General features: G+C 38.6%; 1 protein-coding gene across 2 annotated transcripts in view; it reads right to left on the bottom strand.

Annotated features, from left to right (window-relative positions):
- ANK3 (ankyrin 3) overlaps window positions 1–13680 on the bottom strand; it is a 556993-nt gene that overhangs the window by 114843 nt on the left and 428470 nt on the right. For both annotated transcript variants that reach the window (XM_025049361.1, XM_025049362.1), the window contains 6 exons: window positions 13509–13607; window positions 11592–11690; window positions 8590–8787; window positions 6948–7046; window positions 6584–6682; window positions 1008–1205 (listed from right to left, as the gene is read on the bottom strand). In XM_025049361.1, coding sequence (XP_024905129.1) covers window positions 1008–1205; window positions 6584–6682; window positions 6948–7046; window positions 8590–8787; window positions 11592–11690; window positions 13509–13607 — 792 coding nt within the window. The remainder of the gene's footprint in view (window positions 1–1007; window positions 1206–6583; window positions 6683–6947; window positions 7047–8589; window positions 8788–11591; window positions 11691–13508; window positions 13608–13680) is intronic.

Here is a 13680-nt window from a genome sequence, read left to right as displayed (position 1 = left end):
TCTGTGATTCTAAAACACAGGTCACATATGTTAAAAATAATTAAATTACTTGCTAAATGTCACTATAAAACTATTCCTGTGTTGAAACTCTAGCATGAGCCACAGTTGAGAAATGCCATAGCTGTGCCAGCAGTAGTTGGTAGAGAAGCTAAATGCTGGGGAGTTTGGATGTCAAGAATGTGGGGCATTCTTGCAGGGTTTTGTGTTATCTGAAGACTCAGAAACATCTGTCCCATGTTTTCGGCAGATCTCAGACTCAAGTATTAAGAAGTAGTGAGCGAACCCTAATTCTCTAATACAGGCAATGATACTGCAGTATACGCAGTAACATCATCTCTTTGGTCAATTGTGGGCTGGATTTTCACTTTGCTTCACAAAGCTCTGGTACTTTCTTCGCTAACAATAGGAATGCCACATGAGGACAGGGGAGTATGAAGAATTTTGGGAAGTCTTTACAAATTCCTTGGAACTGCCAGTTTACATACAAAGACTAGACGTGTAAGCTAACAACCTTTCCAATCTACTGAATACAATAGCTACTCTAAATTTCTGTTATTAAAATGAACTCTGGGAAGGCAGCACTGTTTCCAGTTTCTTTTTTAACTTAGGACTTAAACTGGGATAAGCAAGGAGTAGGCACCCCAAAAATGTTTGTGGAATGAATCAACAGTCTACAATTTATAACTTCTTACTTGCTACATTCTGGAGAGGTAACAACTTTGCTCTTTGAATTAACATTATAACAAAACTTCATGTTTGTAGAAAAACTTTGTGAACTTCCTTTTTATGACTATATGCTTCTCAGTTGTACTGACCTATATTCTCATTGTTTAAACGGATTGCTTCCAAGTTATTGCCATGATAAATAACACGTTGGTAAACATCTTCTTGCAATATTACACTTCGCACATTCTATCTGACCCAAACTTTTCATGACTACCTGGTGACCTTTCTGAGAGGTGGAATTTTGTTGTGTTGTCTGCTTTGTAGAGAAAGAAAAAGGTTACCTTATTGCTCAGGTTCACGTTGGCATTTCTGCTGAGGAGTAGTGACACCATGTCCACATGTCCTTCCTGAGCTGCAAGATGGACAGAAGCAATTCCTTGCCGGGTAACTGCATTTGCATCAGCACCATATTCCAGCAGAGTTGTCGCTATGTCCATCTGGTTCTTTTTGGCAGCGATGTGCAGTGGTGTATAACCATTCTGTCAACACAAATTACTTAGTCAAATGTCCAGTAACAAGATAAAAATGTGTGCAGTGCATTTTCAAATAGCAGGCCTCCTTTTCCAGTGATTTTTTTTTTTTTTTTGATGGTTGACTTTTGATTAAGTAAGCAAACACTGGTAAATCAAGCAGTGCCATTAGTGTGGTGCCTTCATGTCCCCACACCTAACTAGGGAAAAACAGAATACTTATAAACGGTTTAATGAAAGAGAGTCAGAGTACCATCGATTTTACAAAAGGACTATAGAGCTTTCTCTTATAGGTAGTTATGTTAGTAGGTGCCCAATAATTATTTGTTTCATTTAAATTGGGGATGAGATAAAAACTTGGAAACAACAAACAATACGGTACCACTGAGGCATGTTCAGAGCCATTAACCACCTGAAAAGCCCTTTGATGGCCATCTATGGCTTACAAATGGAAATTTTTAATTTTCATGGTAATCAAGATGCTATAATCTACCCCTATTTGCCCCTCTGACTGACTATGTCACAAAACTCCAGTCTCTATGCTGTGCTTCAGCTGTACTCATTCCCAAGACAACATACAACTCATGTTTCTGCCTTGCCTACTCTATCAAGAATGCTTTCTTCCAACATGCCCTCTGGGCCAGCATCTGTCAAATGAAGATTTAGCTCAAAGGTTATACCTTCGTGAAGTCTTTTACTTCCCCGCTTCTACATCTGTTCCCCTATTTACTGACTCCAAAGTACTGGAGATATTTAGTGGCTATATTAGATATTTAGTAATGTTTATTATTATTTTTGTTTATTCATATACCTCCTTATACTAAAATACAAATTTAAGGAAGGCATGTATTGTGTTGTATTTGTCTTTGTATCTACAATATCTCCCAATGACTAGAGAATCCTGGGAATTTAAGTCAAGCTTACTAGAGCTTTCATATCCCTCTCTTGTCTGACCCTTCCTTAATGCTAGAGGTAGCCAAAATTCCTTTGACAAATTATTAATTAGCTGTGCCTTAGGAGCCTTCAGAGTCCTTTGCCTTGAGAAAGAAAGGTTCCCTGCCTTAGGGGACCTGGTCCTGGCTCATGGCCATTTAAGAGAAATGCATGATTACATTGTGACATGGACATGAATCTGACTATATAAAACATGTCAATAAAAATTAGACTAACTTTTTACGTATATATAAGAAAATTTAGAGAAAAAAAGAGAATCCAAGGATTTTATATTTGAGAACATGATCCATATCCAGACAATGAATCATTCACAATCTTTCCAAGGCACATGGATGCATCAGAAACAACACAGAAGGCAGTTAGGCTGCTGCCCCACTGATTGGCCAGCTTATTGCAGTTAACACTGATACTTGTCACTAGCATTTCTTACTCGATAAACACTCTGTCTATAACTGACTGTAGAAAAGGCCTTAACTTGTTGAGTACCAACCCATGAAAGTGGAGATGCCACTTCCAGACTCTTCTGAAAGCAGCCTCTGCCAAACGGGATGAACCGGGGTAGAAGATTTTTATCCTTATTTTTAGTTTTGACCTGTTGCCATCTGGAAACCCCAGCTGACCTGGGAAGCATCTGGCCCTGTGCTGACACACCCTTCAGAGACCATCTTCAGAAACAAGACCTTTGGACTGAGCCCAACTCTACCCTGGGCGGGAGAAAGGGGTGAGCTGTTTTACCACCATCCCTACCCCTGCATAAAAAGGAAAATTCACAAAGCAACGCTAAAATAAGAAATCTGATTAGTTAACAAATCTAATACTAGCTAATTAGAGTAATAAAGGCAAGATAAAGTCAGAGTTTAGCTTCTTATCATGCATCTTATCTTTGTTTCTGTTGCTTTTGCTACCAATATAACCTGAAAGTTGGTCACTTCTCAAACCCTACAGGCAGACTGGTATCCTCTTAGATGTAACAATCCTCTCTAATTATTTCTAATTCCATGAAAAGATCCTAGGGTCTACAAAACGATAATCAAGAGAAGCTGTGGTGTCTCTAATGCATGCCAATTCCAACAAGTTACTTGTTATTACTAACGAGTTTACTCTAGCTCCCTCACTGGAGATACGAAGAAAAGCAAAAAACAAGGGAGAAACAAATCATGGTATTATTTTAGAATGGAAAGTTAATCTCAGAAAGACTTAGAAATATTTCAAATAATAAACAAATAGTTCATTTTGAGACCTATAATGAGATTTTCTAAAGTTCCTTACTTATTTCTAATTTCTGGAAAGTAAAATGATTCTTACTTGCCACATTAAAGGAGAAAGATGCATTTATGAGAAGAGAAATCAAATAGTGATAGATTCAACTGTGGAATTATCTTAATTTTTTTCCTCTTGATGTAGAGGACAGGTACTTTGTCCAAAGTGCCACGTGTGCTTTTTACATTTCAAGATGAAAACAAAAGCAAATGTAATTTTAAATTATCAAAAATAATGTATTTATACCATACTTTATATTTTTTCTAAGAACTTTCACAATCTCGACTGATCCATATCAATAGATATATTGCACATTTTATGGAAGACAAATTTGGCAAAGGATAAGTTAAGGCTCACTATCACTTCCACGGTTTGTGGCCAGGTTATACCTGAACTCAACACAATCCTCTTTCCAGCACGGTATCTGCCTCAGGAAATAGATCAGGTTAAAATGGATTACAGAAGCCCCCATTACCTAAAATCACATCATATTTCTAGGACATGTATAAGAAAGTAGGTTGGCAAGAGAAGAAAGGGTAAGAAAAAAGCATCATATTCTCTAAGAACCAAAAATGAGAATTAAGGAAGAGTTAATACTGAGGGCACCGTGGTTATATTCATATGCTAATCATGCCCAGTTGAGCCCTTGTTCCTCATTTCTCACCACTACCAGAATTCAGAAATGCCTGAGCTCCTTGGAGTAAAGGAGGCTACATGCCAACTCTCTATCTATTCTCTCTCCTTCTTTAATAAATGAAACTTTGGCATTGTGCCCAGATGAAAAACTACATTTCCCAGCTTCCCTTGCAGAAAGAAGAGGCCAATGAGATGTAACAAGAGATGGCAGGTGAAGCTTTCAGAAATACCCTATTGGCTGACTTTCTTTCTTGCCTGTTGCTTCAAAAGGAATCTGAACTGCCTACCTCCTGGCTGTTTATGAGATGAGAAAACTAGAGGCTCATCAGTTTAAACCACCGTAGCCAGGTCTTTTTTTCTAGCAGATGAAGCCAATCCCTAATAAAAGTGCCTGTGCTCAGGATCAAAGTCTATAAAAAGCTCCTGACCAGGATCCCTGCCGCAGAAAGGAGGCATCGTTGGACAAGTGGAAGAAATGGCACAACTGAGGCTCTTATGGAGGCAATTTTGTGCTATGGGAATGAGCATTAATGTCCTATTAAAAAAGGTTGTGTTCAACAGACTGTAAAAAATATGCCTTAGGATATAGGGCAGTTATAAGGAATTAGTTCAAGAACTGCTTGTCGAAGATGGTTTATAGATACAAAGCCAGGAATACAAAGTCTTGTTCTACGAATATAAAATTAGAAAAGTCTACTACAAATACATCAACTATTGACCTGTTTAAGAGTTATTTGAGGATGAAAAAGTGGACTGGATTCCTTTTGTTGTATTTGTTATTTTATAACTCTTGTTAATTTTAAACTGCTTGTCACTAGTTATGTGAAAATTATTGTTCTCATGTGAGAAATAAATAGTTCATTTATTAATTATTTATCGGTTGTCTACCAACAACCTGGGGTTATTTATAAGAAAAATGGCCCAGGCTCAAAGGGATATTAAAATAAACTGGAATGAAATAGACAAGCATTAAATTTCATTAAAAATTTGTTGTCATTTGTAAAATTGTGGTAAAATATACATAACATAAAACTTACCATTTAATTATTTTTTAACATAAAGTAAATTCACATTGTTCTCCAACCAATAGCAGCATCCAGCTCCAAAATGAAACTGTATCCATTAAACACTAACTCCCCATTTCCTCCTCCCCTCAGCCCCTGGTATGTAGTATTCTACTTTCTGTCTCTATATAAGTGACATCACACAATATTTGTCCTTTTGTGTGACTGGTTTATTTCATTTAGCATGTCTTTGAGGTTCATCCATGTTGTAGCATGTGTCAGAATTTCCTTCCTTCCTAAGGCTGAATAACATTCCTTTGTATGAATAATCTACATTTTGTTTATACAGTTATCCTTTAAAGGATACTTGGGTTGCTCCCACCTTTTGGCTATTGTGAATATTGCTACTAGTCTTTTTTTTTAAGATAGTTTTCTCAAAAATCAAGGCATGGCTTTTTGTTAGAAAGAATATTTGTTAGGATCAGAAATTAGTGTGGGTGGGGGAGCATCATTTAGATGAAAACACAAATTTGGGTGCTTGATTCTGAATTACAGATTTCACTGGGTAGAATTCTGGGAAGGATAGGGCAGCAGATATTTGAGAAATACAGAAAAAGAGGTTCTCAGAAATACCTGTCGAAGATAACATAGTCTCTAAATGGAGAAGGTATCTAAAACTTGCTCTCCTTAAGTAGCCAAAGTAGTATAGAACAGATGAAGTTCATTGATCTGTGTGCACAAGAGGTTTGACCTAAACACTAAAGGAGAGTACTGTAGCTGCCCCAAAATGAAAGAGTAAAACAAAGATAGAAAATGCATTAGGGATGCATCGACCAATAGTATTTAATAAAAGAACCAGACAGCATTTAAATTGTGGATTGTATCATTCCTTTGTTCTTTGATCATAGCCATGTGCTCAACAACAGATAACTTACTAAACCAACAGCACTCTATTAACCTATTTTTCAATACACTCTTTATGATTCGTCTCTCAAATAAGGACACCAGAGTAATAAGAGAGTCCCATACTCTTTGCATGTCTTTTCTGAGAAACCTAGGTTGTCTACTGGTCAAAAATGCCTTAACAATAATAATACTCTGCTTAGCAATAATAAAAGTACATAAGTATAACCTCCCAACTTATTTTATTAAACAAATAACTCAAAGGCAATGTTTTACGGTAGGGGCAAATGTAACACATTTTATAACTTTGACAGATCAGAACTTTCTTATGCCCTCAAGCGATGCTTATGTTTTGAATCTGGTCTAAAGAGTACTTTAACTTTGTTTCTTCCCCAGGCTCCAGGATGTTCTAGATTTTCAAGGAAAATCAACTGACAAATATTTATTGAGCATCTACCACATGAGCTGACTAAATAGCTGAAGGCACCGATTTTCTAAGGCTTGTATCTCTGTGATTTTTAAGTGGTGCCTAAATTAGAAGGGGGCTAGGGATGATGCAAAAGTAGAAATGCGTATAGAGACTGATGGACACTGCCTGTCAGCGTCCTCACGCTGTCGAATTACAGGTACCTTTGCAGCCGCATGAGGTGAGGCTCCTTGGTCCAAAAGCAGAAGGGCCACTTTCTGATTATCATAATGTGCAGCTACATGCAGTGGAGTTAGCCCGCTCTGAAAACACGTGCAGAAACAACAACCAGTGTCAAAAGTGTCTTAACATTAGAGGCTTAGATTTAGGAGATGTGATTAGATTGGATACAATACAAAGTATAATTTACATTCTAGTTTCCACAATACTTGGACCCAGAATCCTTTTTAATGAGGTGTTCTTCATCCTATAAGACTTAATTATGGTTCAGTTATAATTTAGGTGGCTGTTGGTGAATATTAGCAAGTGCTTGTTTTATTATCGTAAAAATGGCCAATGACCTCATACCTTCCCAGAAGCATCTGGAGATGCACTTTTCTGTAGCAGGAGATTGGCTACTTCAAGCTTCCCATATTTTGCTGCCACATGAAGGGGAGTAAATCCTTTCTGAAAAAAGAAACATAAAAATAATGAAAAATAGAAATGACATAAAGGCATTGTTTTTTTGGAACTCATGAATTATTCTAGTGATGAAGAACAGGTTAAGCCTGCATTGAAGGACCATGACTGGTAGATAACAGTTAAGGAGTCCCCTTATCAACAAGAAAGAGCAGGATATTTCATCTTTCTCCCTCTGCTGACTGAGCCACAACATACCACTAATTCTGGGACTAATTAGGTATCTGCCCAGGACGAAGTTGGAGATCTGTATCTAGAGCTTATTCTAATGCCATCTTGGGATTTCACATTGTGAGAGGAATAGGTTCCAGAGTCTCAGATGCGATTCTGATTTGGAGGGCTTGGAAAAATCCAGGGCAGGTCTGGACCTCCCATAATCTCAGCCTTTCTCTTCCCTTTTTGCCATTTCTGTGTGCATACACATATCTTTATGTTTGTTCCAGTCTTCAGGACTAGGAGTCAGAGATTCTTGCACCTTAGCCACCACACAGGGGAAATGAATAATAACACACGGTTCTAGCCCCAAAAAACATGTAGAGTTGGATACTGAGGTTGAGTAGCTAATCTCCCTTGCTTCCAACTCCTACGAGGATCTGGGCATCAAGCAGTCATCAGCACCCACAATTAGGGTGGGTCCCATACGTGAGACTGGGACAAGAGGGTCATCAACACATTTGACCTCATGAGATTAAAGCCAACGAGAGTTAATGGGCAGATGGCTTGGTAGAAGGGCCAAGGTACTCAAAATACCATCACCCATTACTGTTTAACACATGGAATGAGATCCAGGAACTTATATCTCAAACCTACTGAAGAGCCTAAAGAATCACAGTGGGTGGAGTTTGAGGTAGTCATAATTTTTTTCTGATAGTTTTCCAAGTACATGTAATTATCCTGTGCATTGATAACACATTAATGCTGCTTCTCTGCATCCAGATAAGAGAGTGCAACACGATTTCTAGCTTTCTAAGATATGCTGGAGGGCAATTCATCTTCCTATTACACTTAATATCATAAGAAAAATGAGCTCTAAATTTTGCATTCTGCAACTGTGTGGAATATTATTACTCTAAGGTATCAGAGTTGAGGTAAAAATCAAACCATAAGAACAAAAAACAAAAATAACCCAAGAAAAATTAATCTCCTGATTTGAAAGTATTATAAAAGTGTCCGTCAACTAAGCTTTGATAATAATGTAGTTTGTATACATGGCCTCAGCAAGAGGAATCTTTTGGTTGTGTTTTTAAACCACCTTTTAAATCTGTCGAATAGCTTGCAAGAAATATCTGACTCTAGATATCAATGAGTTTTCATTAGAAGATAATGTACTGAGACAGTTAAGTCAGACAGCCAGACACACAGACACACACACACCCTAAACTACGCTCCCCATGCTTATGACCATCCTGGGATCTCAAGTATAGATGATGTTATATGGCCTTTGTACCTGCTACCGAGAATAGGTACAAAGGAATTTTAAGGAAGATGTATATTGGGGGACAAAGCAGAATTCCAAGACTACCTTTCATACCTTTGTTGTTATAGATAAAGACGCGCCATGATCCAAAAGGAATGCGGCTACGTCCTCATGCCCTTCTCGGGCTGAAAGGTGGAGTGGGGTGTACCCAGAAGTCGTGGCTGCATTTGGAGACGCTCCTTGCTGCAACAGCTGTTGTACTATATCTGCCTTCCCCAGACGGGCAGAAATGTGGAGTGGGGTTTGGTCATCCTAAATGGCAAGGCAGAAATGCAAGACTGATCAGCTGAGAAAACAATGGTATGGGTGTGAAACATTCAGCAAACTGCTTGGTATCAGAGGCCACATTCAACTCTTTGATTCAATGCTAAAAGAATCTCAGGGTTCGGAAAGGTGGAGATGGAGGATCTAAGCTCCTTAAATACACTTCTACTAACCTATTAGTATGAAAGTGTGAAAGACAGTTCTATCTATAAATTATCCCCACTACTACCTGCCATACTTTATCAGCTTTTAACCTCTAATGACTCCTTTCGGGGGAGATAAGGAAATGTACCCCGGTAAAACTCTAATACTTGGAGGGATATTATACCTCCATCAGTTATTATGTACTTATATGGAATGAATTATTTTATTGATATTGCCTTCTCACAGTCAAAAGCTGAGGGGGAAGGGCAGTATGGGGTTGCACAGGAATACCTGCACAACAGCTCCCAGCCAACGGGGCTGATGGGGGATGAAAGCCAGTGTGACCTCTGCTTGCCAAGTCATGCATCGTGGCACAGGCTGTAACTGCCTATAATGGAGGGGCATCTTATTACAATTCATCCAAAGGCATGAGGCACTCGCAGAGTCCTGCACCCTGAGGGCCTTATACACAAGTAGGAGGGGCATCTATTTCTCATTTGGCAAAAGAGCCCTGTGGTGGTCCTCTAGAGAGAAATCTCCTACTGGAATGTGAAAAAATTCAGGTAAATACTTTATGTTGGGAAGGCAGAGAGAAGAGAGTGCAGACAGGACACTGCTTTGGAAAGGTAAGTAGGATGAGGGTCAAGGGCAAAGCAAGAGGTCAAAAGCAAGGTCAAAACTTCCTACTACGTTATTAGGAGGAAGCACAAGAAGAATCAGAGATGCCCCAAGGAAAAAGGAATACTGAAAATAGAAAATGATAGTTGCCAAAGGAAAATCTCATTAAACTCTACTACTGCCATGACCACTACTAAACATGTACTGAGCACTTACATGTCCCAGGCTCTGTTCTAAGTACTCTACCCCTATTACTTCATTAATCATTACGACCATCCTCTGAATTGCAACTATCGCTACTCTCATTTCTATATGAGGAAACTAGAAAAGGAAATGTGGCCAGAGGTGTTAATTAACTTGCCTAATGTTACCCAGCTAGTAAATGGTGGACCAAGGTTCACCAAGGTTCAGACAGCCTGGCTGAAGAAGTCAGGCTCTCAACAATGATTCATACTGCCTTGCCTCCTTAATAAATGGATAAATATAAATCTTATCCTTAATTTCAGTTTCTGGGTAGAATCATTCCTTTGACACAATGATTAATATGTTATAACAACACTCAAAAATGTGAGGTTTCTTGTAATCCATTAACCATGCCACTTAACTGATTTAGTGGATCAACTAATATTATCTAGATCGAGGGTCTGAAAATTACAATCCAGGGGCCAAATCCAGTTGCCACCTGTGTTTGTAAATAAAGTTTTACTGGAACACAGTCATGTCCATTTTCTTATGTATTGTCTGTGGCTGCTTTTGCCCTACAACCACAGAGTTGAGCAGCTGTGATAGCATTGGTGCATCCCACAAAGCATAAACTATTATTTGGCCTTTTGCAGAAAAAATTTGCAGACCTTTGTTTCTAGATCCTCTGTAAAGTCCACCAACTGGAGCCACACTACACTAAACACTCGAGGCTTGTGGTCTGCTGCTTAGAATGTTACAACCTTTGTATTCACCTGCGGATCTTATGCTTACAAAGACTCAGTCGTGTTTATTCCCACAGTGGTACATTTGCTCTAGTTACCTTACTAATTTCTACTATATTTGTACTAATTAATTATACAATTAAACCATATATTAACAGGTAAAACATGAGTATGAAAGGAAAGGCTTTATTTTTTCCTAAGAATACTAAGTTGAAAGTTTTGGAAAGCCTTGATAGATGCTGATAAAAAATAATTATGATCTAATTAGATATGGGTGAGATAGCTGAGTACACTGGGAGAAAATTAGAAGTCTAGAAATATTCTATATTTATATTGATTCGCACATGTGTTTTCTCTCTACTTAACCCCAAAATAATAACTACAGACCATGTAAATAAATAGCAAATAAATTCGTTTATATATTGTAGGTTAAAATTAAATGTAGGTAAAATTAAGGCATTTTTGTGTACAACTCCTGATCTGAACTACCATTTTGATAACCAGATCAACTACTCATCCCTAATAGTGACAGGTACTAGGGTTTCATCCAGAGGCTAAAAACCAGTCAGAGAACGCAGCATTCAAATTTAACCCTCAAGTTCTTTTTCTACGTAAAGGAGGATTCCTGAAGCAACCCTGATCCAAGTCTCGGGGTTTATGGCTTCACAGCTTGTGGAGAAAAAGTAAAAACTTCCTTTTTCCTTTTATGGCTGCTACAGCTGACATTTAAGTCAACCATGAGAGCTCAATTATGCTTCCAAATCGTGCTTGTTCTGGAAGCTTTGTACCTAAGCCCTTGTCTACAGGGAACACTGCACCAAGCCTAGGGTCGTTCCTATCCGTTCACGACTAGCAATGTGCTGAGGACACAGAGTTCTTTCTGGCACAAAGTGCCTGTTCTATTTAATTCTGTTAAATAACTGAATGGAGAAGTGTGCAGGGAAGAGATTTTTTATAATATCACTTGGGCAGAGACTATTCGCTGGAGGTTGTTCACTACTTTAAAAAAAGTGTTCTTAGATGAGAGCATGCATATGTTTAAAGACTTTATTAAGATCGAGTGTTTTTCCCTCAGTAGCAAACACTTTCACGTACTGCACATACCTTAGCTTTGGCTTCTACCTGAGCTCCGTCTTGCACCAGATACCGCACGACTTCGGCTTGCCCAGACCGAGCTGCCATGTGCAGCGCTGTTTCTCCTCTCTGGGGAAAAGAAGTCAGTCGATTAACTGCAGCTCTGAAGGAGAGTGGCATTTTTTATTTGCATAAAACTTATAATGTAGGTTTCATTTTAAGTAAAAAGTAGTCTCAATCACTTCCTTATTGACAACTAGGAAAGATAGAAAATAAAATACAAGAGAATTTCACGGGAACCTGATCCATGATGGAAGAACTTTGGTGTAACCCTGGGGAGTCTAGGCATTAGCAGCATCAGAAGTGTTGTTCAATAATCTTTTTGTGGCCTCACTGGCTGTTGAAAGGCCAATGTTCACAGGAGCCAAAAAGGAGGGTAAATGAGTGAAGAGGGCAGGTGGGGCGTGCTCAGGGAGAAGAGCCCCAGCCTTGCCTGAGGGAGGCCATTCCTTGACATCTGCAAGTTGCTGTGGTAGCTGTGCAAGTTGCCAGCTGTATCACACCACACTTTCATATTTTTCCAAAGCAGAGACTGTCTGGATATTTGTGTACACTTAAATGTTGACCACAAAATCAAAACTGAAAACAAAACCAAACCACAATGCTTCATGGGCAATAGAGACACACCTGAAAGACAGACTTGGCTTGTTGGCTATTTGTTTGTATTCCCTGCTTTATCTCAACAGGTCATTGGGCATTATCCCAAGGAGTCATTTTCCTTGCCATCATTTTCCTCCCACCTGCCCCTCCATTTCACCAAGATTTATTTCAGATTATCTAATCGTTTATTTAACAAAGAAAAAATGAAAACAATACAGAAGACATGGATAAACAGAAACGTAAAAAGTCATAAAAATCTAATATATTCTCTCACACAAGTGATGCCCATGTAAAAACTGCTTTTAGAAATTGAGCTTTGATCCAAGGGACACCCACCTCAATGAAAAGGTAAACAAAGACATATTTGACACAAAACATGTTAATGTGTTTACCAGAGAAGTCCTTGAGGATGTAGTTTGCCATATTACCCAGTGTTCTCTATGTGAAGGAAAACATTCTCTCCCTGGTATTAGTACCAAGAAAGACTATATTTCAGCTGAGAAGCTGGTCTGTTTCTACCTTGTGGATGTGCTGATTCTGGCTGCTGGATGACAGAGAGCATTGTTGGAGGTGCAGCCCTCAGGGTCGGTGTGCAGAACCTCACGGCTGGCCCTTTCTGTGCCACTGTGTTGCTTCTCTTATTTTCCCTTCTTTGGTGCTTATGAGTCCAAATAGTGTTCTTATGCTTGGGGTTTGGTGTGCTAATATTGTTATGATGTCACAGTTAAAATACTGTGAAACAATGTTAAATGCCACATACAGATCTAGGGTGCTAAGTTACTCCTCTGATATTAACTCTGAAGTGAGTCTCATGGTTCTGCAGAGTGATGTTTAGTGTAGGAAAACAACATTACCTGATAATGAACTGAATTCCATGGGTTTGCTATAGCATGGTCAAGCACACCCCAGAGAAATTACTTTGAAGTTACTACAAATCATGATAATGATAGTGTTTGAACCACCTTTTCAACATGCAACACTTAATTATTCTATTGAAAAAAAATTTCCCCTCTATAAAAACTTTATTTTTAAAAGCATAATATCCAGCTTTTTCATAGTCCATATGTACTAACGATTAGTAACCGGCTAGTGTTTGAATGAATCTTGCCTTTGAAGTAAAAGAAACCACAGTTATTTTCAAATTCTTTCCTTTTAAGTAGTCAAATTAAAACATGGGAAATAAATATTGTAATTAACTTACTTAAAACCAAAAAAAGTAGACAAGAGCAATTTTGTCAGTTTCTTAAATACTCACAACTGGACCTTCTCTGCTGAAAGGGTACTCACCACGTTGGTGGTGTTCGGTGAAGCTCCATGATGCATTAGCTGGGATACGATACTTACATGCCCCATAAAGGCAGCAACATGGATTGGGGTAAGGCCCGACTGCGGGGGAAAGAGGGAAACGCTGGTTTGTCAGCTCATACAAAAAAAAAGGGTTTGCCTGCTTACCTATCTG

Source organism: Pteropus alecto, unplaced genomic scaffold (genome assembly GCF_000325575.1).
Source record: "Pteropus alecto unplaced genomic scaffold, ASM32557v1 scaffold155, whole genome shotgun sequence".
NCBI lineage: Eukaryota > Metazoa > Chordata > Mammalia > Chiroptera > Pteropodidae > Pteropus > Pteropus alecto.
This window is presented reverse-complemented; position numbering and strand designations above follow the sequence as displayed.